Genomic DNA, 22,178 nt, shown 5'->3' with positions numbered 1-22,178 from the left:
TTTAGCAAATAAAAGGAATAGGACGGGCTGAGATGAGTAGAGCAGAGCAAACCAGAGAATAATGTAATACCTTTTTAAGAAGATTAAATAACAAAATAATAAAAAATAGGAAAGGGAAAGAGGATGATAAAATAAAAATAAGGAGAGTAAAGAGCGCGGATCCATCGGTGTATTGCATACTGTATATTGGTGGTTGGTTCTTGACGAGGAGGAAGGTACATAAGGCCCATCACGAGTGGAATAGCCGCGGGCCTTTCACCGGGCGCTGGGCCTTCGGGCTACGGGTCGTGACCTCCCAGTGGTCCACTCCCTCGCTCGACTTTTTCCCTTTTTACATCTCACTCCTTTTTTCATCCTCTCCGGTCAGCTCTCACTTGCTCGGTACTTGCACCTCGTCTTGCTCGCTTCAGTGCATCTCCAGCTTGAGCTCGTCTTCTTGCTTTCTCTCTTGAATTTTTATCGCCTTATACTTGTACTATTCTATAACTGAACTACAGTAGGTCTTTCTTCTTCTATTCGCTCAGCTGAGTCCTTATAGTCCTCGCTCCCTCGGATACTCCTCTGACCAGTGAGAAGTACGCGCAACTCCTATCTCCGACAGATACCAGATAGACGGATGATCACGATCCTTGTTACACTCTATACATTCTGGTGCATAACTGGCCCCTCGCGATCGACTTCTTGTATATTGCTCCGGATTCTACCGATGTATATATATATATTTATACACAGCTCTACTCTCTTGTGATTTATATCTTTGATTTACTTTTATTAGATTCATCGTCACGACGAAATTGAGATACTTTTTTTTTATTGTCATTACCACTGTTTTATTCTCATTTTTATTTTATTTTATTGCTGCTGTTTGATTTTATTCATTTTTTTACATACTATCTATCAATCACTCGCTTCGCTGGGCTTGAGTTTAAATTTGCTAAGTAAAGATTTCTTCGTAAAACAAAGAATGAATTAATAAAAAAAAAGATATCTTCTTTTATCAATATAAATATCAGCTCTATTTTATGATTGAAGTAATAAAGTCAAAATAGGAAAGTGACGAAAAAAAAATTTTTCCAAAAATAATATAAAATTTTCTCGAGAATTATCAAATAATTCACTTTCCAGCTGATTTTTTCTGTTTCGCCTTGAAACTTTATTTTCAACCTTACCTTTTTTAAGGATACCTTGATTTGTCCCCCTCTTATCCTAATTCATTAAAAAATAATTTCATCCAACAACAAACAACAAATATATACCCCGGTGACAGTTAATTAATAATTAATTATCATAAACATTGATTTCTTGTGAGTCCAAGGAGTATTTATTTTAATTACAATAATGAGGTCATGAAATTGATATAACAATATTTAACAATATAATTTAATTACTTTACAATCAACAACAATGAATCCATTTGATTGGATTCCCATAAATAATTTATAATTCATTCATAGTTTTGTTAATGAAATCAATGTAACTATAAACACGAGTGTATGTATCTGGATATCCTATCCCACAGACTATTGAAAACGAAACAATGCCAACAACAGTTCCATCATAAACCAAAGGACCACCGCTATCACCCTGAAAATAAACATGTCATGTTAATTAATTTCCTTGATATACATTCAATTAGTTTATTATTTAATTGGATAATTAACTAATTGGTTTATAAAACTTACATTACAGAAACCTTGTCCGCGACCATTGAATCCACACAAATTGGTTGGCAGAACATCAGCACCCCTCTTATTACACTCTTCGTTAGAAATTACATGAACCATCATTTGTTGAAGACGGTCTGTCTCTGCACCTCGCAAAGTTGTTTGTCCCCATCCACCTAGTATCGCTATTATTTCACTTGGTGTGTCTACTGTTGGCAAAGCTATAGGTTTTTCATATGGACTGATCGTTATGTTTTTTTTCAGCTACAATAAAATAAGGGCAGTTGTAAATTTTTAATTATTTTTAGTTAAAATTATTAAATTTATCGATACAGTTAAAAAAAAAAGTACTTGATAGAGAAAAATTTTGAAATTAAGTAGAATTTCTCAGTTCAAAATTTTTTCTATACTTAATCGAGTTAATTTTTTTTTTAGTGTATACTTGAAGTTTAAGTGAAAAATTTTTAAAAATAATTGATATTTTTACTCCAATAAAAATTTTTAAAAGCCTCTTTTACCCAAAATTAAAAAAAAAATCACCTTCACAACAGCGATATCATTGCGCCATCGGCTCTTAGTCCCCCTTTCAAAACCACTATGAGGCGTTACTTTTTCAACCTCATGCATTACTGCACTATACCGATTTAACGCAGCTTTTCCTACGACCACAAGTCCTTCCGTATACGGTGGATCAGCACGTCCAACGAAACAATGAGCCGCGGTAAGAACATAACACGGACTGATGTAAGCCCCTCCGCAAATATGTACGGTCCCTCTTATTAGCGACACCATATACGAAAACTTTTCCGGCTCAGCATCAGTTCCCTCCAATATTTTCGCCGGTGCTCGTCCGTCTACTCATTAAAAAAAAATTATACATAAATACACTTATATTATTATTATGATATAATAATACAAATTTAAAGTAATAAAACAAATAACTTACCGGCAGTATTGATGGTAATAAGAGCAAAAACCAGCAAGTTAACAGTAGTCGAAATTAGTGATACCATTTTGAATTCCCACTGTCGTAAATATATCTGTATAAAATAAAAATTAACAACAGATTTTTATATACACAATTTTCATATCAATGTATATCTGTATATCCAATACGGATAAATATATACATTTGTGATATAATTTATTCAGTGAAATATATCACCTAATTACAAATGTATAATGTAGTATACGCAGCTGATAATATGTTTGCTCAGCAAATTAAATTAAAATTTTTATTTTTATTTCTTTTCATATACCTGTCATCACGATTCTTATCTATTAAATTACTTTTTAATGAAGTATTACATTTAAATATTATTACAATCATAAATCGTTAAATTGTTTTACTTAATCAAACCTTAACTTTGCCAAGTTATAATTTATTACCATGCATAATCACAATAACAATAAAAATATTATCAATATTATTTTATTCTGACTTAGTACCAATTAATTTTTACTCTCATTATCAGTATTACTATTTTTACTTTTTAATAAAAAATTTTTCAATAAAATTCAGTCCCTGCAATCTCAGATTTTCTGATGAATAAAAATAAAAATAATAATAATAATAAAAGTGGAGTAGAAAGCAATAATACAAGACATTTTGTTTATTTATCAACAACAGCATACATATTGATTTATATATAAACCATAAACCCCATGGACTATAACACAAAACAATCCAATACAATACAATAGATGACACATCGATTTCTGATACGTCAAGTATAGGAATTGACACGAGTTTATTATATATATCCGGGCGATAACCAGCTCAGCTATTGCAATTGAAACAGTTTAATCTTATTGGCCATTGGCTTACGCACTTGTATTATTACGGCATTACTTGAGTACATTTATTCGCACTCACATGTAATGCCGATCCACGCACCGTTGTACATGTAATATCGACAGCGTATATAGCTTAAAGCCAATACATCACTGTAACGTGTAGTTGGTATGGTATATGATGGAAAGTTTTATGCAAAAAAAAATCCCAGTAGAAATTTAGATTGAGAGAGACCGAGATAAAATAAACTTTTGGTAAAAATAAGTAAACAACCGTGAGTAAGTAACTAATAAACGGTAGACGGTAGGAAGAATTATTGCCAGGACCAATTGAACAGAACACCATTCACCGTTTACCTACTTCGGGGATCCTAGTTTCGTACGGCATACGGCATACAGCAGCGGGATAAGAGTAATAGTGTATATGTATTTATATGTATATATATAATAGAGACTTTTCTCTCACACAAGACACAAGACGCTTCATACCCGTTTACACGATAATAACAAGCCACGATGGCTAGATCTATCTCTTTGGCGTCGTGTGCCTCGCGGCTTACCCCACATCGCAGTATATTTACGCTCTCGATTTAATATCGTGACTTAGCTTCATTAACTTACGTCTCTCATCTTGTTCTACTCATACTGCACCGTCTCTCTCTCTCGCTCTCTTTTTCTCTTCGCCGGTCCTCTCTATAAAGAATAGATATATATATATATATATATATATATATATATATATATATATATATATATATATATATATATATATATATATATATATTAGGGTGGTCCTTATGTTGGGTTTTTTGAAATTTTTTTTCACGATAGTTCAAAATCGGTTCAAAATCTATAAAAAAAAAATCATGCCAAGTTATAGCTCTTAATTTTAATATTAACCCGCGCCCCCCGACGGTCAAAGTTTTAAAGGAAAATAACATGGGAAAAGTTATATTTTTACTTTGGAATTTTTTACGTCATAAACTAACCAACAAATCACATCAAAAAATATTTTTTCTAATGCAAAATTTAACGGTCTACAAAAAAGGTCTCTTATCATTTTTTGATAATTCTAACGGTTTTGAAGTTATTCGAGGTCTAAATTGAAACTATAATCTTTTTCATAGTTTTTTCTGGTCATTTAATAATTCAACAATCATAGACGGGTTATTATTCATATTAGATTACTTTTTTTACTTATGCATATAATTTTGAACTATAATTTACGTGAAAAGTATTAATCAATTAAAGAAGTGTATTATTAATATTTTAATGAATCGAAAATGTACAAACATTACCATTTTTATTTTTAATTACAGATACTTTCATGAAGTTTTTACATTAGTTTTTTTAAGTGCGTCAGGAAACATTTGACGATGATCTTTAACCAATTGTAACACGTATTGCATTTGTTTTTCATCCTTAGTATAACGATTACAAAAATCTTGCACTAGTTTAACTCCTCTTTCAGCACAGTCATTCACAACCGATAGTTTTTTAGCGAATCGTAATGCAGTTTTATAGTGTTCATTATGAACCCATTCAGAAGGATGAATCTTTAAAAATTCTGTTTGTAACTCGAATCTATTGAAAAAATTGATCGATTCTGCAGTTACGAAAAAGTCAATATCATTATATAATAATTCAATTATGCTCTTAGTTTGAAAGCGTTTAACACTATATTTTTCACTAGTATAATCCAAGTCTTCTTCCGGAATATCATCAATCACAATTGTTTCTTCTTCTTTACGCAGCTTAGCGACAATTTTTAATTTTGTTTCTTGTGAAACTTCCTCATCAAAAATAGCCATGATTGCTAATTCTGGTGATAAATACCACAAGTGATTCATAAATCTACTAATTGCCACAGTAGCAAGATTACTGTTGATTGCCTTAAAGTTGTTGAGTTCTTTTATAAACTGTAGATCATGGTACGGAGCTTTGACACTATTTGACGACGTAAACCAAGCTTTTACATAAACCATTGTCACAAAAACACATATTTGCCGTAGTTTATTATCTTCACCTTTTTTCAATGACAATTGCTCCCGAAGCATGTACATTTTCAATATATAAATAGCTTTTGCCATCCATCGTGCATGGTGACAAGCTCCTGGCTTACGAAAACTAAATTTTTCGGGGATGACACCGATAAAAACTAAAGTAAGCTCTAATAACTCTTTGTAATCATCACGAGGCAGTTTTGATGCAAGAGTTTCAGTTGCAAAAGTTCTAATAGATTCAATTTTTTCATTTGTCAAGATATTATCATTTTTCGGATCATCTAAACCTGTTTTGTAACTGAGTTTATTTAAATCTCCCCATTGCTTTTGGAATCGGATAAAAAGTGGAACATTAGGACCAACAGTATTTGGAAAAACAGCTTCGAAGACATATCTTAGGACTATTTCAAATATATGATGCCTACATGGAAGATACAACAAATCTCTTTCTAACAATTTTTCCAGTAATGCAGCAGCACCATTACGAAGGCCTAAATTTGAAGGAGTAGTGTCACAGCATATTGCTTTTACAGATATGTCGAATCCCCAGTCACATAATGTCTTATGAACTACAGAAGCTTGTGCCATTCCAGTTCCATCTTCACTCGTTGGTACACCTAACATAATTTCTTTACTTTCTGAAGTAATTATTACAGGCAATCGATGAACAATTTCTGTATTTAACAAATTAGGTAATAATTTTCTATCCCAATGTACAACAATAGATGATAACTTTAAGTCTTGGAAATGTTTTTTTATTTCTATTGATTTTGACTCTCGCATAGTAAGCCGACATCGGCGAATAGATGATCGATTGACAATAATGGAATTAATATCCACTTCTAATAATTTTAAATCGATAAGCGACTGACAAATAGCTGTAGTTATAAACACAGCATCTCTGTCGCTTACTTTACAACGGTCAAAAGTAGCTACAACTCTTTCGTTGAGAATATTGTGAGTTCCTCTTATATTTCTTGATTTAAATTGGCCGGCAGTAGTTGGAATGTATACTTCTCCACTAGAGACTGATTGAGCACTTCCTTGGCTTGATAAGAGTTCAACGTTTTTGTCTACAAAAAAGGATAATGATAAGACAAAAAATATCTTCACTATAAAATAATAAAATATCAATGAGTAAGGTGATTATTATAATTTACCAAATAATGATTTTTCTTTTTCACTTTCCAATTTTCGTTTTTCGAAATCCAATTGTTTCTCTAATTTTTTAACACCAATTTCATCGTCATCGTATGTCGTCTTAATATTTGTAATAAAACCAATTCGTTCATCTGATCTCTGATTATTCAAGAATTCTTTGGAATTTTCATCAACCATTTCAAATACATTTGACGGTGCGATGTCAAATAATTTTTTTAATGAACAGGAAAATTCATTTTGTTTTTTCACAGCAACTTCACTCCGATTTCTATGTTTAAGAAGTATGCGCCACTCATCATACAGTTTTTTCAACTTATCTCGACATCTTTGCACATCTTGAACGGGAATTCGAGCTTTCTTCCAAAACACAATAATTTCATCAATCACTGCAGCAACACTATCTGTGATAGTATTATTTAAAATACGTGTATAAAAAATAACACTTTCAAAGCTTGCAATTTCGATGGTAATTTGTTACCTACGATTTGAACGTCAACATCACCAATCAAAAAATGTTTTGACGTAAACGTGATAACTCCATATTTAACTGATTACTTAAATATCGGATAAATGAACTCAAAAAATTTATTTATATATCAAAAAGGCATCAGTACTAGTAATTGAACGATTTTGATCAAGCTGAGAAATAAATGTAGGTTATGAGTAATCTGAGAATTAATTTTAGTGTTAGAGATTGAAGTAAAATCTAATAGATGGCGGCATGATCGGTTTCTAAAATGTTTTTAACCAGAAATCAAAATTTGAAATTGGAGTTTGCTGATATTTGTACCAATAACAATAAAAATCGAAACAATAGGCCCCGAATTTCTTTTGTATCCAAAAAAAGTTAAAAATCTTTAAAATGTTCAACAGTTCAGGCTAAAAAAATGAATTGGTGTTACTATTATTCCAAAGTTACAGTTACTTTGAAAATTTTCTAAACAAAAAAATCCAATGAGATTATAAAGAATAACCGGTTCATGATTTATGAACTATTAAATGACCAGAAAAAACTATGAAAAAGATTATAGTTTCAATTTAGACCTCGAATAACTTCAAAACTGTTAGAATTATCAAAAATGATAAGAGACCTTTTTGTAGACCGTTAAATTTTGCATTAGAAAAAATATTTTTTGATGTGATTTGTTGGTTAGTTTATGACGTAAAAAATTCCAAAGTAAAAATATAACTTTTCCCATGTTATTTTCCTTTAAAACTTTGACCGTCGGGGGGCGCGGGTTAATATTAAAATTAAGAGCTATAACTTGGCATGATTTTTTTTTTTATAGATTTTGAACCGATTTTGAACTATCGTGAAAAAAAATTTCAAAAAACCCAACATAAGGACCACCCTAATATATATATATATATATTTGTATCAAAGCATAAGACGAGTTTTAAATTTTTATTTAATAGTTTTCAACTCCAATTTAGTCACGACAATTCCCGTATCCTCATCGAGTGGAAACTTTAATGGCATAAAATTAAGCTGGTGAATATGCTCGCTCTGCTGTATGTCGGTCTAGCTAACCCGAGTAGAGACCCCGAGTACCTACATAACAACACAACATCCCTCTTTGTACACTTTCAAATAACTATAAGTACAGCTACATATGTTGCTGTAGATTTATTTATGTTTTATACACCTATATATTTATAAAAGTATGAAGCGCATGGTAATAAAAAGCATTGAACCGATCGTGCGACCGGACATACCGGTCTCAGAAAATTGAAAAATAATTCGAGCGAAGACACGAGAAGGAGCCATATTTTTCGTACTACCGTACCGGCAAGCTGATGTAATGCTTGCCGTGCAAAGTTATTCTTCTTCTTTTTCTTTTTCTTCTTGAGTTTCAGCTTCTGCTCTTGCTCCTGCTTCGGTTCGGTGTGTAAACTCTCATACTTGAGTTTATCGTACCAGTAGACTGGTACTCGTACTCGGATAATTCACGTTTCTTGCGAGTGTCTTGTCAATCTGCGGTTACCTGCGCCAACCGAGTGAGCTACAGACTGCACATTATATAGATTATTAAAGAATGAAAGAGAAAGAGGTTAAAAGTACTCTGCTGAGGATATGTTATACCCAAGTATAAAACTTTAGCATGCATCCAAACCCATATCTTGGCTACCTCATTAATAAGTACACAGTCCCGATGAATCAAGTATAGTACCACACACACTAATTTACTCCACACATGTTTTTTCTTTCATCTTTCTTTCCCTCATTTTCAACCTCAGCCTTTCTTACTCTTGCCAGGATATTTGAGTGTGTATTAATGTTAATATGAATAAGGATGTGGATCCTAGTATGTATACATGTAGAGAAGAGCGCACATAATAGTTCGCATATCCCTTCAAATTGGATGAGTAAAAAATCACATTACGCTTGCGGATAAGTCTCAAAGAAACATGCTGATGATACACCTTTGCTTCTTTATTCGTATTTTTTAGGTTGTACCTGTTGAACCTGTACCGGTGCATTTCTGCTGGTTCTGAGGATGCTGATGCTTAGATGAGTTCGCGGAACAAAATTAACTTAAATTATTTTTCGCTCACCGCAGGGAAAAAAATATTTGTCTCAAGTAAATCAATTTCTTCTTACATTTTTTCAAACTCATATTAGTAACAATTATTTTTTTTTTTTTTTCAATTTCAATATTGAGGAATTATTAAATTAAGGAATGTCCAGACTAGTAGAAAGACCTTCTGTAGATGGAAGCAGAAAAGGGAATTATTTTCGTGTTTAGTCATGGGATTCAATGGAACATTTGTGTAGTATTGAGCCAAGAAAAGGTAAAAGCTGCATCGGTATGTAGGAGACGCGGATAGTAGTGTCTTATTCTTATTATTCTTTATCGTAACCTTCTTCGTTCTTCTTAGTCGGTCTCCTCCAAGTCCAAGAGCCAGCATCCCAGTACCGCTATCGCCCTCTGACCTCACTTGAGAAGAGCAAGCCAACCAGATACAGAGCCAAAGCCTTTGCCTTATAGAAGATCCTTTTCTCTTTATCTCTCTCCTCTCCTTTCTTTCTTCTCATCCTGGTAGTCCATGGAGATACGGTAATTCCTATTTACAGCTTCCTGGTATGCTTTTGTCTCCAAATGTAGATCACTAAACGTACTCGAGTTATTAATTGTTTGGATTAATTGTTCGGATGCTCATTCGGTATCTCTAAAAGGTATGCAATGCCGATTATTTAGAATCGGTAATGGGTGTATTGTGTAAGTGGGAAATTTAAGCTCGATTACTCCAACGGTAGGAGAAAATTATTTAAATGGCGTGTTACGTGTGTTTAAATCGCATTTATGGTTCGTTACGTATTATGGATGCTTTTAAGTATTGTATTTATTTTTTACTACTTAATATTTTTATTTTTCATCAAAATTCTATGAAATTTTTACTTGGAAAAAATTTTTAAAAATAACGTAAAATAATTGCATTAATTTTTGCCATTAGAGAGATAATATACATTTGTATTTGCAAATAGTAAACACCAAGTACTACGATATACTCTTTTAGTGTATGTATATAGATATTTATACCTATAAAAAGTAAAGAGTATTTCGTGCGACGACACGGTGATGTAGAGGAAGAAATAATGTCGTGGGATATAGCTCGGTGCACGATGAAAGTTTCACCACGGCGTTGAGCTCTTCTCTGTTTAGTGTTGTACGTACTACACATTACTATAACCTATAACTATAATACCAGTAATGGTAATAGTAACAGTAATAGTAATAGTAATAGCAATAGTGTACACAGCCCGAGAGGATAAGCAGTACAGTGTAAGATGTAATGGTTGATGGTATTATATAGGTTTTTAGCGTGGCTGTTACTGTGTTTAAGTTGTCGTATCGTCCCGTTGACGACAGGAGAAAATCGTTTCGTGCGAGACGAATTTGGGTTAGGATGCAAACTTGCTGTTGAGTTGTAAATGTCGAGCTATTTAATTATCATATATTATAAATTATAAATTATAAATTACAAGGTAAGCCAAGTTTAAGTAAATAAAAAAAAAAAAAACAGAGGAACAAACTTGTTAAAAAGCAAACATATTAATTAAATAAATAAAATCGTCATTGATATTAATTCGATGGAGCTGATTTCAAGGAAACTTTTATTCAGCCTCCAATCCTAAAATTTAATCTCCTCTCTAATCTCGTCTTGCTAATTAATTAATGTAACATATAATATATAATATATAATATATAATATAAAATATAAAATACAAAGTTTTATAAAATGAATCATCGGGGTATAAAATACTTTTTCCAGTCGGATGGAGGCGATTGTCAGCAGATGTATATATTTAAGGTGGCATATAAGTTGGACTGCCAGTCTTTGGAGGCTTTGTCTCAACTCCGTTGGGCCGCTCCTCAACAACTACTCGAGAAGCTAAGGGATCGATTCGTTTTAATCGCTAATCACCAATTAACTGAGCGTCCACCGTCCGAAACCCCCAGAAGCATTTTAACGAGCCGCCGTGTCGTCGTACCTCGGAATTTAACTTCGGCTTTTGCTTCCCTTTGCCACCAATTCCAGATGAGCCTTTACTGTATACTTCCAGTCCATACATCCAAGTATTTTCGTACACACATGTGTATTATATACATTTTTGTCTTTTATTTCTTCTTCAAAACTTTTCTAGCTAAAACTTTAGCCGGTCAATATATCTCTTCATAACAACATTTCTCTAAATTATATAATATATCTGAACAGTATAAATCCCGGGCTATATGTTTCATCAATAAGCCGGTACGCGTATTCGCGTGTTTCTTAGCAAGGGTATCGAGAGGCCTTACCTCGTACTCGGCTGTCTGTGTCCGAGTGACCGCACCAATTAGTGCATACTTCAGCACGTCGAGACGACTGTATACATACTCATTCAATACATATGTGTGTACATATGTGTCTTTTTGTGTGTCTAGCCTCTTCGTGTATTTAAAGATTCACACACCGGCAGTCAGACACACAAATACACACTACATACGTGTAAATAAAATAAAGCGAGAAAGAATACCGGAGTAATGGCGGCAGGTTTTAGGTACCAGCTAAATCTCCCAGAAACTTTTAACTTTCAAGGTGACCCTTATTTTTAATTTTAACATATAAATTTATACTCTTATTTATTATTATTATTATTATTATTATTATTGTTGTATGATTTATAAATTAATGCGCGGATTTTGCTTCAGAGACAGTTTCATATTTATATTTATATTTATATGTATAATAATAACTGGAACTCGTCTTATATTAATCGGAGAGAAAGAAATCTGGTGAATCTTGGCCTAAGACTAAGACTCCTCTGGATCATTGTTGTTATTAAATTTATAACGGAGCATGGTGTTGTGTACGCCAGACTTGCTGATCGCGGGTACGGGTTAGATCAAGGGGACTATAGGTATAGGGAATAGAATGTAATGTGTACAGATCTTATAGCTGGTACGGTGAGACTTCGAGCGAAGAGTCGTCTCCTCGTAACCTGTCGGTCGTGCCAGAAAGAATAAGGAAACCTTGATCGTTGTCTTTTTCTTCTTATCCTTACATTATCCATATCTATATTTAACTCTTCTCTTTCTTATATTCTTAGTCTTCAGATTGCTATTATTATTATTATTATTATTATTATTATTATTATTATTATTGTTATTATTCTGATTCTTGGGCTTTAACTTAAATTAAACGCTCAACTGGTGTATGTATGTCGATTGATAGGATCTACTTGCCCGGGTTTTTCGTGAGACATCGATCGCGCTTAGCTGCTGTTGCTCCTATCCAATGATTCTGATGCCGCTGTACTGACGTTAATATTCAAGATAAAAACATCCTACTCTATCTGTAAGACATGTATTATAATATAAAGATTCACAAAAAGAGAAAGGGATGCATTTATGCATTAGTGTTTGTATGTGTGTGTGTATGTGTGGAGGTTTATTGATAAATACAAGAGATGGATCATCACCGTGTGATCGATATTTCTGACGAGAAAATACTTTAATGTTAAGCGCGTCTATTTATTATGTTGCAATTCAATATTAAACTTCATTACTGTTATTATATTTTATATAATGTATGTACTCGTAAATGTCTTAGAGATCCATACCATACCATACCATGGATATTCAATTTCAAAACCCATAAGCAAGAGTTTTATTTTATTTTACTTATGCGGAAGGATTATTCATATTAAAGATTTCTTTTTTAACTCACCTTAAAGTTGAAGTCATTTGTTTTTTTTTTTTTTTTTTTTTTTTTTTACGTCAAAATTTTATAAGTCTGAGGTTATTAATTATTAAGATAGATAAATTTTAATTATAAATTATAAAATGGAAAATATAAAAGAAGAAATATTATATTTAATAGAAGTAGGTGTCCATGATTTAGAATTAACGAAAGAAAAAATTCACGAGGCGACAAACAAAGATTTTCTAGTAAAAATAAAATTTCTGTCATTGCCGGTACTTGTAATGTCACTGAATGACTTTGAATCTATTTTAACTCCGAGTGAAAAAGAGAAAACAGACGATGAACAAGGGCAAGTGCAAGAACAGAAAAAGCAACGTGAGACTGAAGATGGGAACACAGTATTTATATACGAATCCGGTAAATCATGTGTCTTTGGCAAACGACCGCGTGATCTTCTCCGTGAAATGCAAACGACGCCGCTGAGAATCGGTGTGTTTTGTAATTGTGATATGTATCCGATTGCCGAGACGACTGTACTATTTACCGGTTGCATATGCGATCAATTCGCAATGTCTATGAATGATAGCAAGCATATGCCAGAACCTTATGCGCTAAATGGCTGCTGGGATCTAAAAGATCCAGGTGGTAATCCAGCTGGCAAAATAAAAGTTGATTTTAAAATTACCTGTAAAGGTAAATTTATAGTTACAAATTATCAGTTGAAAGGAAAGTATTCGTCTCCTGTTCTTATTCCGTCGGTCCCTCAGCCAGATCGAGAGGAAGGTCAGACAGTTGATCCTGAAACTCCTGAAAATCAAGAAATTAAAGTCAAAGCCCCTCGTAAAAGTAAGAAAGAGAAGAAAAAGAAGAAAAAGAAATAAATATTCAACAAATAATATCTTAGTTCGGCTCTCTAAAAGACAGCTCGCGCCTCATTGAGGCAAACTGAGGAACCAATTACTTTTTTCACGGCTCAGTCGATGCTGCAGAAATCTCGATGCGTTGTCATGACAACTGAATTTAAATAAAATAAAATAAACTAAATTTACAATAAAAATATACAATAAAATTTTAAAAAATGTCATAAATATTGTAACCTCTTTTGTAAAAATTAAACCATGATAAATTATTGTGTAAAATAAAATAATGAATAATGAATAAAAAATTATCCTTCACTCCCGATGAAATAAAATTAATAAAGTCACTGTTTAAAGTACCAGAGGCGCCAAAAATCGGTATAAACGATCCGGAATTTGAAAATCTAACGGAAGCTGAGAAATTAAACGACAGCCAGTATCGGCGTCTAATTTATCAGTTGTATCCAAACGAGCGAACATGCGGGTGCTGTTCACCCACGAATGCGGAACGGTATGGTGGTTGGTGCAATAGCAGTAATAATAATGGGAATATCGATAGTCGCAATCACAAATCCAGTGAAATACGCTCGGACTTCCCTGTTCGGTGTGGTGGTTGCGCAAGTTCATGCTGTTCTAGTGCGTGGACGACTAGATGGCGACAACGACAACAACAACAAGGACAACAACGATTTGAAACACCAAGTACTGTTGAAGAAAGAAAAAAAAAAAAAGGCTTGAACAATGGTAACGATGACAAGGTACTACACTTTATGTCTCGCTATTGTGTTGAAAATCAACCAAGCAATGAACTCTACAATGGTACCTACTGTTCAGACGAGAGAATTAGAGGCGGCGGTGGCAGTACCAGAGAAGAAGACCCTGGTAAACCAGCCAGAGGTGTCGAGGAACTCAAGAACAGTGAGTGGCCAGGTCTAGCATTGAATGAATGCCCCAAGAATTCCACATATCCAATGAGGTATGACGATATCGCTGCGAGCAATCAAATTCAAACTTATTATTTGTCTTCAAGGTTTAAAAGTACGTGCCCAGGGTCCAGTGACGAGAGGAATATTTTGAATTCACGTAAGAGCACCAAGCATTCAGATACATGCAGACGGAAAAAGTGCCCACACATCGACTGTCTCACCAGGGCATTTGAAGAAGCTCAAGAATTTGTGGATTCACTGGGCAAAGTCCCGGGTCTACCGGGCCTGGGGTTGATGGATCCTTCAGCGAGTCCTTATTATCGCGCCCCACGAGATTTTAAGAGGGTCAAAGATGAACTGCAAGACGAAGGAAATCCTTACACATCAGCGTCAACGTTACCGTGGACTAAAGCTACACCTTTTACTATTGCAGTGTCGGGCAGAAATGGAATTGTTCGTGAGGCAACTGTATCTGATAATGATAATTATAATTATAAATATAATTATAGTAGATATAATTATGGAGAAAAAGATAAATGTAACGACGAATTAAATACGGTTGATGTGATTGGTCCTTGTGGAGAACGTCAATGCAAAGCGAGGCGTAAAAAAGTTCATCGTGAGACTGTAGTGACTGAAGGTATTGAAACTCCCGTTGAATATGCTGATGAACCGAAGAAGAAAAGTTATCTGATGAGAGCTAGACATCAAGATAGAGATAGAGATAAAGATAGGAAATATAAATTTAACAGACATAAAGCTTACCATGCGGGTCCTCGAGGTGACGGGTTTAGAAAAAGTATCAAGAAGCCCAAGAAGAGAAAGATCAGGAAAAGAGTTAATCTTGATTTTGTAAGTCGTTCGCACTCGGAACGGCTTTACGGCCACAAAAATTGTAATGATCGGTTAAGGAGAGTTCCTGCGCACATGGGCTGGTTCTGGACTGAGTATCAACCTACCGGTAGACTGAAACCGAGAGTTGGTTGGAGACCTGGGGCGATTTCTAAGCAAATTCGGGAGATGATTCAGGCGGCGAAGATTGGGCTGATTGAAAAACGCAATCGACCTGCTTCAGTGCCTTCTGCGATGAGAATTGGAAAGAAATTGAAGACCAAGAGTTCGACGATGCTGAAAAAAAAACAACCGAGGAAGTTTGACTTCAATGCGGATTTCAAAGCACCTCCAACGTTGTATATACAGAGAAGGGATGGAATTTATTACTGTACGATGTACCCGGTGAAACAGGAGAGCGAAAACACGCCTGTTCTAGACGAACCCATGAAACCGCTACAGTTAAAAATTGCTCCGAATAGAGATGACGCTTCAGGTGCTTCTAGCTCGGTGGCTTCTGATATGGATATTGAATTTTCACCCCCCGCGGCTCTTAATCGGGCTAAGAAAAAACCAGATGTTGTTCATGTTGACACTCAAGTTAGACAGCAAGATATTTTAGATGCCTTTCAACCGTTAGTTCCGGAGGTTAAGAAAGTTAAGTCACGGAAAAGTAAGAAGAAAAAAAAGAAGTGAATTTATTATAAATTAATTGCTTTAATAAAAAGGCTGATTTTTTTCGCATGTATATTTTTTGAATAAATTTTCGATGAATCATGGCAATTTCTTCTTTAATTAATATTGATATTTATTTCTTAAATTTTTATTCAGGATTGTTTCAAATGAAAGTTTTCTTTCATCGTAAAAAAAAGTTTGATAAAAATTCTATGTGTAGAAATTTTAGAAAACGATTAATGTGATTTTTATGAAATGTTTTTTTCGGTACTTATTTATTTTTTAATAAAATTAAAAATCATCAGATGTCTGCTGATATTTGTACCATTTATTTAATTTTTTTTTACATTTCCCGCGGAATTATTTAATGACAAGTTGTAAGTTTTTACCGCTCGCGGTGTTATAGTAAGGCCAGTAGAGGATGCTGTAATAACTAACCTAAAGTCTCTGGTGTTTTAAAAATTTGACAGTGTGTGGGGTGTGTGTATCGAAAAACAATCAAAAACATCGTGACAGCTACATACATAGTCGTCAGGGCAAAAACAAAAGTATAATATAAAATATATTGTATTATATAAAAAGTAACATTGATTTTAATTGACAATAAATTAAGTCATAAGTTAAAAAAATGTCGGACAATAAAACGCTAGAGGAGCGTAACACTGTCATACGCAGGAAAATGTTAGACATGCAAAACTTGAAATTAGAGCCAATGCCCGCGGATTCGCCGTGGCTAAGACCAGCGCGAATGAGCTTTTACCAAAACGGCGAGAAAAAAAATTGGGACCTGTCACGAGTCCACGACAGCGTGTCAATAATAATATTTAATGTAACACGAAAAAAACTTGTGTTTGTACGGCAATTCCGTCCAGCAGCTTATTATGCTAGTCTACCAGAAAAATTCCAAGATATTGACATTGCTAAGTACCCACTAGAACAGGGTCTGACCTTGGAACTCTGTGCGGGTATCGTTGATAAAGATTTGCCGCTTATCGAGATTGCGGGGATTGAATTACGCGAAGAATGCGGATATGAAGCACCATCATCAGCTTTTACTCACATCATTACTTACCGGTACACGGTTGATTACTTTTATCCAATTTAATAATCCATAAACAATCTTTATCTTTTAAATATTTTAATTTTTATTTTATTTTATTAATAAAATTTAATTTAATAATTTATTTCTTTTTTACAGTGACATCGGTAGTACAACTGGCAAACGGACGATATTTTACGTTGAAGTGACTGACGAAATGCGTAAGCATCCTGGTAAGTTGTTTTAAATTTATAATTATTGAATTATTAATTATACATTTCATTAATTTTTATTTTTACATTTCAATAATTTCCAAGAAAAAAATTTTTTTGGGAGTAAAAATTTTTACACTCTTATTTCATAAAAAGCAAAACTAGCTTTTAATTTCATTATCAAAAAAAAATCTTTTTCTTTAAAATCAACCCATTAAATTTAATAATGATAATTTATCTATAAATTGTTATCATGAAAGTAAATATGAAACGTCATAAATGATTAGTGATTAGGATTAGTTATCAGTCTGTGAGCGATAGTTGGTGTTAGTTGATTGTTTGTTTTTTTATTCAATGAATCTAAGTATACAGTGACTGCTGATGTCTGTCGTATGAGTAGAATGTTGATGAATTTAATTAATCGAGGTTGAAGGTTAATATTATTGGTTTGATTTTATTTTCATTTTCTGAATAAAAGGCGGAGGAGCTGAATCAGAAGGCGAGTTAATCGAAGTAATTGAAATGTCTCCGGAGGAAGCAAATGCTTACATATCGTCAGGTGAAGTTCAAAGTCCAGCAGGTTTTCTCTATGGTGTCATATGGTTTTTGAACGCTAAGAAGGATCGTTATAGTTAGAGCACTCTCTATACAAGCTAAATTTTTTCTGATAAATTTTCTTGTTAAATTAAAATAATTACTGTTTTTTCAAGATAATTTATTTACAAAAATGTTTATTTATTTACAGAGGCTTTGTAAAAATTAAATATTTAAAGTTACTTAAGTTTAAATTACACTGTAATTAATATTTAGCAATAATTAATGCTCAGCCTCGTCTTTTGAAAATTGCGAGCTGACCCAAGCCAGGCCCCACTTTAAATTCGTCAACAAAAATTTTAGTGCCTTGGTCCACTGCTCTTCAGAATTGAATTGGATTCTGAAATAATAACAATAACAATAATTATTTTTAAATCTAAATAATTTAAATACTAGCTCGTAATTTAAGTTAAATATAAATAAAGTAAGTTTCTTCCAATAAATTTATCTTTGCAATAAATAAACAGCAATGATTTAAATTACTTGACAGAATATGAGTTTCCAGTAGCCGAGTCCTCAATTTTCCCTCGATCCATCTTATAGGGCAGACAAAATCCACTGTCACCTTTTTCCACTTGCTCCTTGAACTGCTGCAAGCAATCCAAGAACGCAACCATAGCAGCGTCAAACTTGGTGTCCCAGAGAAATTTAAACCCTCCGCTTCCATAGAGTGGTAACTCCTTTTGCTGGTCAAGGACCTCGATGTAGCTGTGGTTACCGAAAGGCACCAGACGAAAACGTTGGAATGTCAAGTTCATCTTTCTTGCGAGTGCTGAGAGTAATAGTGTGGTTTGACCCCAAGCAGCGTTTATTTCGCTCCAATCTACAGGTGCACTTGGCAAACGACCCAATCTAAATGAATTAATAGTACCAAAGTGACCTGAATGCCAAATGTGAAATGTGGCATTGAATACGTTCATTTTTTTCAGTCTTTCTAGTTGGGATGATGCATAGGCTAATTGACATTCCAAGCTATAATTATAAAAAATTATTCATTCATTTTTTAATTAATTTTTTTTTTATTTTACTTTTCTTTTTATTAAAAAGTAAATATAATTTTAAAAATTATTTTTAAAAAATTTATTGAGTGATAAAAGTTTTTGACTTTTTATAATTAGTTTATAAATTTTTTATAAACAAAAATACGTCAACTTTACAATTATTACTAGAAAAATTTTTTAATAACTGAAAAAATAAAAATTTTAATAATTACTTAATAAATTAAAATTGATTATTTTTTTCCATTTTAAAAAATAAATAATAATTTTTTACTCATAAAAAAATTTCATTAGGTCAAGTCTAAAATTACTCAAAGTATATATCATCTCATAAATACCAAAATTATTTATAAAATCATAAAAAATGTGCAAAGGTCAAAAGGTGGGTCGTCTATACTTCATCGTAATTTTTAATTACTCAAACAATGAATAAAGAAAATAAAAAGAAAGATACCTTCGACATTCCTCTTCAGCTAAAATTAAATCTCTCCTGTGCCTGGAGTACTCTTTCCAGTACCTCTCCTCCTCGGTCTCCAACCTCTCGCGCTCGGATTCCTGTTCAGCGATAGCATTTATCGTGGCAGCTTCTTCCTTCCTCAAGGCCTCTAACTCCTGGATCATACGTTCCTCCTCAGCTTTAACATCAGCCAGCTCCTTAGCCAGCATCTCCAACTCCCCGTTATCATTGTTGAGCTGCTGCTGCTCAGCTTCAAGCTTCTTTAGGTACTCGTTGTAATCGGACCACTCGCCCTCTGTCATCCGGAGCTGCTGGTCTATTAGCATCAGGAGACTGTCAGTGCATTCATCGCATAGAGGATGATCTGCAGCGCTGCTGCTACTCAGGATGTCGAATAACGTCGCTCGCACCTGGAATCATTTTCTCCAATGAAGAATTTTTTGTTTTTGTATTTAATTGTTAGGATAAAATAGTTTGTAGTTAATTATTGTCATCATAAATCAGTAATAAAAATTATAAATAGTTCTAAATAAAATATTAAATATTGAATTATTTTATCTATCATAATATTGACAAATTTACCCTCAAATGATGACTAAGACTTTCGGTTTCACCAGAATCCCCAACCAGCATAAAACCATTGGTACCATTTGCTGATTCCGTAAGTCTAAATGGTGGTACTAAATTTTCTAGGCTACCACTTTGTGGTTCTATTTCACCTACAACTTGTTGTTGAATTGGAACTAAAAAAAAAAAAAAAAATAATATAATAAATAAATAAAATTACTACTGACTAAAAATTGAAAAAAAAAAAAAAAAAAAAATTTTTTTTTAACAATAAAGCATTAAAATATTTTTTTTTTCTTGAAAAATTTTCATTTAAATATTTTTACTTGGTAAAAAATCAATGATCTATTAAAATTATTTAAATGAACTTGATAGGGGAACTGGATACAGATAATTAGAAAAATTAATTACTCATTTTTTATTATTGACATTAATAAAATAAAATTTTTGCATTAACAAATGAGTCTAAGCAAAATATTTAATTCGATAATATACAATCGAATGAATGTTTTTAGAAGTTTACTGTTTACTGTCGAAAATAGAAATTACCTACGTGATAATTCAGCTAGTGTGTGTTCACCAAGGTGATCAAAACTGGGATCAAGTTTTAGTGGTTGTAAACAACGTTGACACGCAAAACTAATATTTGTCTTGATATCAACCATTTTAATCCGCGTGATTAGCTAGATACTGAGCTAAATAATTTTTTTTTAACGCTGTCACGTACGAACCTTTTGTACTCAGAGCTAAACTTGATAGCAATCAAATGTTTTTTATTATTATTATTATCACTTTTTTTTCTTTGTTTTTTGTTGTTATTTGCGTAGTACAGAGGTGGCGCGCGCAATAGATGAGCAGACAACTTTTTTTTTCTACGTATTGTAAATATTACTAAGAAATGTATTGGAGTGGTACCTAGTTTGTACGGCTTGAAAGACTTGGTAACTTGGTAGTGCTGAATGGTAGTCATGTTTAGTTTAAATTCCGGCGCATGCGCAAGGTTATTTTAGTTTGGGCAACCCAGCAAGACTCTTGATCTCTGAACCAGAAATTTTAATTAAATTTTTATCCATCACATACAGCATCACACAATTTTTGTCTTTTTCTTGTCGTTCAATATTTTGATACTTAATAATTTCAAAAATCTTCTAAAGAAGTTTGAAAATTTTTTGAAATTTAAGAAATTATTGCTGTCTGACCAAAATCATTCTAGCTAAAATAAAAATTGTGAATTAACTTGAAAATAGTTATTGAAAAATATTAATATATATTGTTAGTTTTCAAGAATTAAAAATTTTTTTATGATAGAAGATTAACATTTAAAATTTATTTTAATTCCAAGTACAGTCCTAAAATAATTTGGATCACGCTGAAGGTAAAATCATTTTAGATATCCGGCAAAGTAATTTTCTCTCTTCAAAATTGCACCGATAAAAAAGATCCCTCTGATCATTAAGGAGCGCAAAACATTTTACAAACCTTCCAGTTCCTCTATTAACCCCCAGATGTAGTTGCAAAAATAGCGACAATCTATTCAAATTAAACTAATACTTTAATAAAATTAACATACAGAATGATATTTGATTAGATACACATCCGAGATCAGGTTTTATTTACCAAGAACTAATTTTATCTTAATTTACGACAGTATTTGTTGGTTAATTATATAAAATGGTTTCTTATCAATATCTACTGATATTATTATCACACTTATTAAAAGGAATTTCACTATGGATAATTAAATAATTTTAGTGTAATTAATGTCAATGAAAAAAATATATTTAAATCAAGTAATTGAGTGTTTGACTGTAAACTGGGAATCAGTGAAGTATTCTTAGTTTAAAAGCTTAAGTTCAGCTGCACATTGAGTAGCATCAACACATGCTAAGTAAATTTTTTGTTCGAGTAAAAAATGAAATATCAGTATGTCATCTGAAGGCATGAAGAAATGAGCGTAAAGGAATGAAGGAAGAGGAAACTAGAGAATGTTGTCAGTGTGTAAGTGGCAGCAACGTGTTAGCAATATGCGGTACAAACGGAACCCACATCCGTATCGCATTATTCAAGCACTCGGAACTGTGAATTAGTTCAAGATCATCATCTCCAACACCATCAATTCACCCATTACCATAACCACCACTAGCGTTTTAGAAAAAAAAAAAAAAAAAAAAAACTATGCATACATAATCTGTCTAACATGCATCAAAGGGA

The 22,178-nt window shown here is 32.9% G+C and overlaps 5 protein-coding genes across 6 annotated transcripts; 2 read left to right on the top strand and 3 right to left on the bottom strand.

Moving 5' to 3' along the window:
• Nucleotides 1–1,298: 1,298 nt before the first annotated feature.
• LOC141531182 (chymotrypsin-2-like) lies at nucleotides 1,299–17,312 on the bottom strand. The gene is made up of 5 exons (XM_074248778.1): nucleotides 17,173–17,312; nucleotides 2,611–2,704; nucleotides 2,205–2,518; nucleotides 1,683–1,928; nucleotides 1,299–1,584 (listed from the first exon to the last, which is right to left on the bottom strand). Exons 2-5 carry the CDS (start codon nucleotides 2,675–2,677, stop codon nucleotides 1,438–1,440), a joined length of 774 nt encoding a protein of 257 aa, XP_074104879.1. The 5' UTR covers nucleotides 2,678–2,704; nucleotides 17,173–17,312; the 3' UTR covers nucleotides 1,299–1,437.
• On the bottom strand, nucleotides 4,264–7,029 carry LOC141530744 (uncharacterized). The gene is made up of 2 exons (XM_074248037.1): nucleotides 6,622–7,029; nucleotides 4,264–6,534 (listed from the first exon to the last, which is right to left on the bottom strand). The coding sequence occupies exons 1-2, from the start codon at nucleotides 6,797–6,799 to the stop codon at nucleotides 4,784–4,786; spliced, it is 1,929 nt and encodes a 642-aa protein (XP_074104138.1). The 5' UTR covers nucleotides 6,800–7,029; the 3' UTR covers nucleotides 4,264–4,783.
• LOC141530379 (uncharacterized) lies at nucleotides 12,853–16,245 on the top strand. The gene is made up of 2 exons (XM_074247438.1): nucleotides 12,853–13,638; nucleotides 14,013–16,245. The coding sequence occupies exons 1-2, from the start codon at nucleotides 12,952–12,954 to the stop codon at nucleotides 16,119–16,121; spliced, it is 2,796 nt and encodes a 931-aa protein (XP_074103539.1). The 5' UTR covers nucleotides 12,853–12,951; the 3' UTR covers nucleotides 16,122–16,245.
• On the top strand, nucleotides 16,546–18,046 carry LOC141531183 (uridine diphosphate glucose pyrophosphatase NUDT14). Its single transcript, XM_074248779.1, has 3 exons — nucleotides 16,546–17,174; nucleotides 17,299–17,372; nucleotides 17,830–18,046. Exons 1-3 carry the CDS (start codon nucleotides 16,729–16,731, stop codon nucleotides 17,985–17,987), a joined length of 678 nt encoding a protein of 225 aa, XP_074104880.1. The 5' UTR covers nucleotides 16,546–16,728; the 3' UTR covers nucleotides 17,988–18,046.
• Nucleotides 18,047–18,049: 3 nt separating this feature from the next.
• Nucleotides 18,050–20,766, bottom strand: Atg6 (Beclin-1-like Atg6). Of its 2 annotated transcripts, none has more exons than XM_074248776.1 (5): nucleotides 20,521–20,766; nucleotides 19,983–20,143; nucleotides 19,398–19,810; nucleotides 18,429–18,917; nucleotides 18,050–18,285 (listed from the first exon to the last, which is right to left on the bottom strand). In XM_074248776.1, exons 1-5 carry the CDS (start codon nucleotides 20,630–20,632, stop codon nucleotides 18,168–18,170), a joined length of 1,293 nt encoding a protein of 430 aa, XP_074104877.1. In that variant the 5' UTR covers nucleotides 20,633–20,766; the 3' UTR covers nucleotides 18,050–18,167. The 2 variants fall into 2 exon arrangements, with proteins under 2 accessions (XP_074104877.1, XP_074104878.1); XM_074248777.1 differs by having other exon boundaries at nucleotides 20,517–20,665.
• Between the last annotated feature and the right edge of the window lie 1,412 nt (nucleotides 20,767–22,178).

Source organism: Cotesia typhae, unplaced genomic scaffold, assembly GCF_013202065.1.
Source record: "Cotesia typhae breed Kobodo isofemale line unplaced genomic scaffold, CoteBio_Ctyphae contig_5, whole genome shotgun sequence".
Taxonomy (NCBI): domain Eukaryota; kingdom Metazoa; phylum Arthropoda; class Insecta; order Hymenoptera; family Braconidae; genus Cotesia; species Cotesia typhae.
This window is presented reverse-complemented; position numbering and strand designations above follow the sequence as displayed.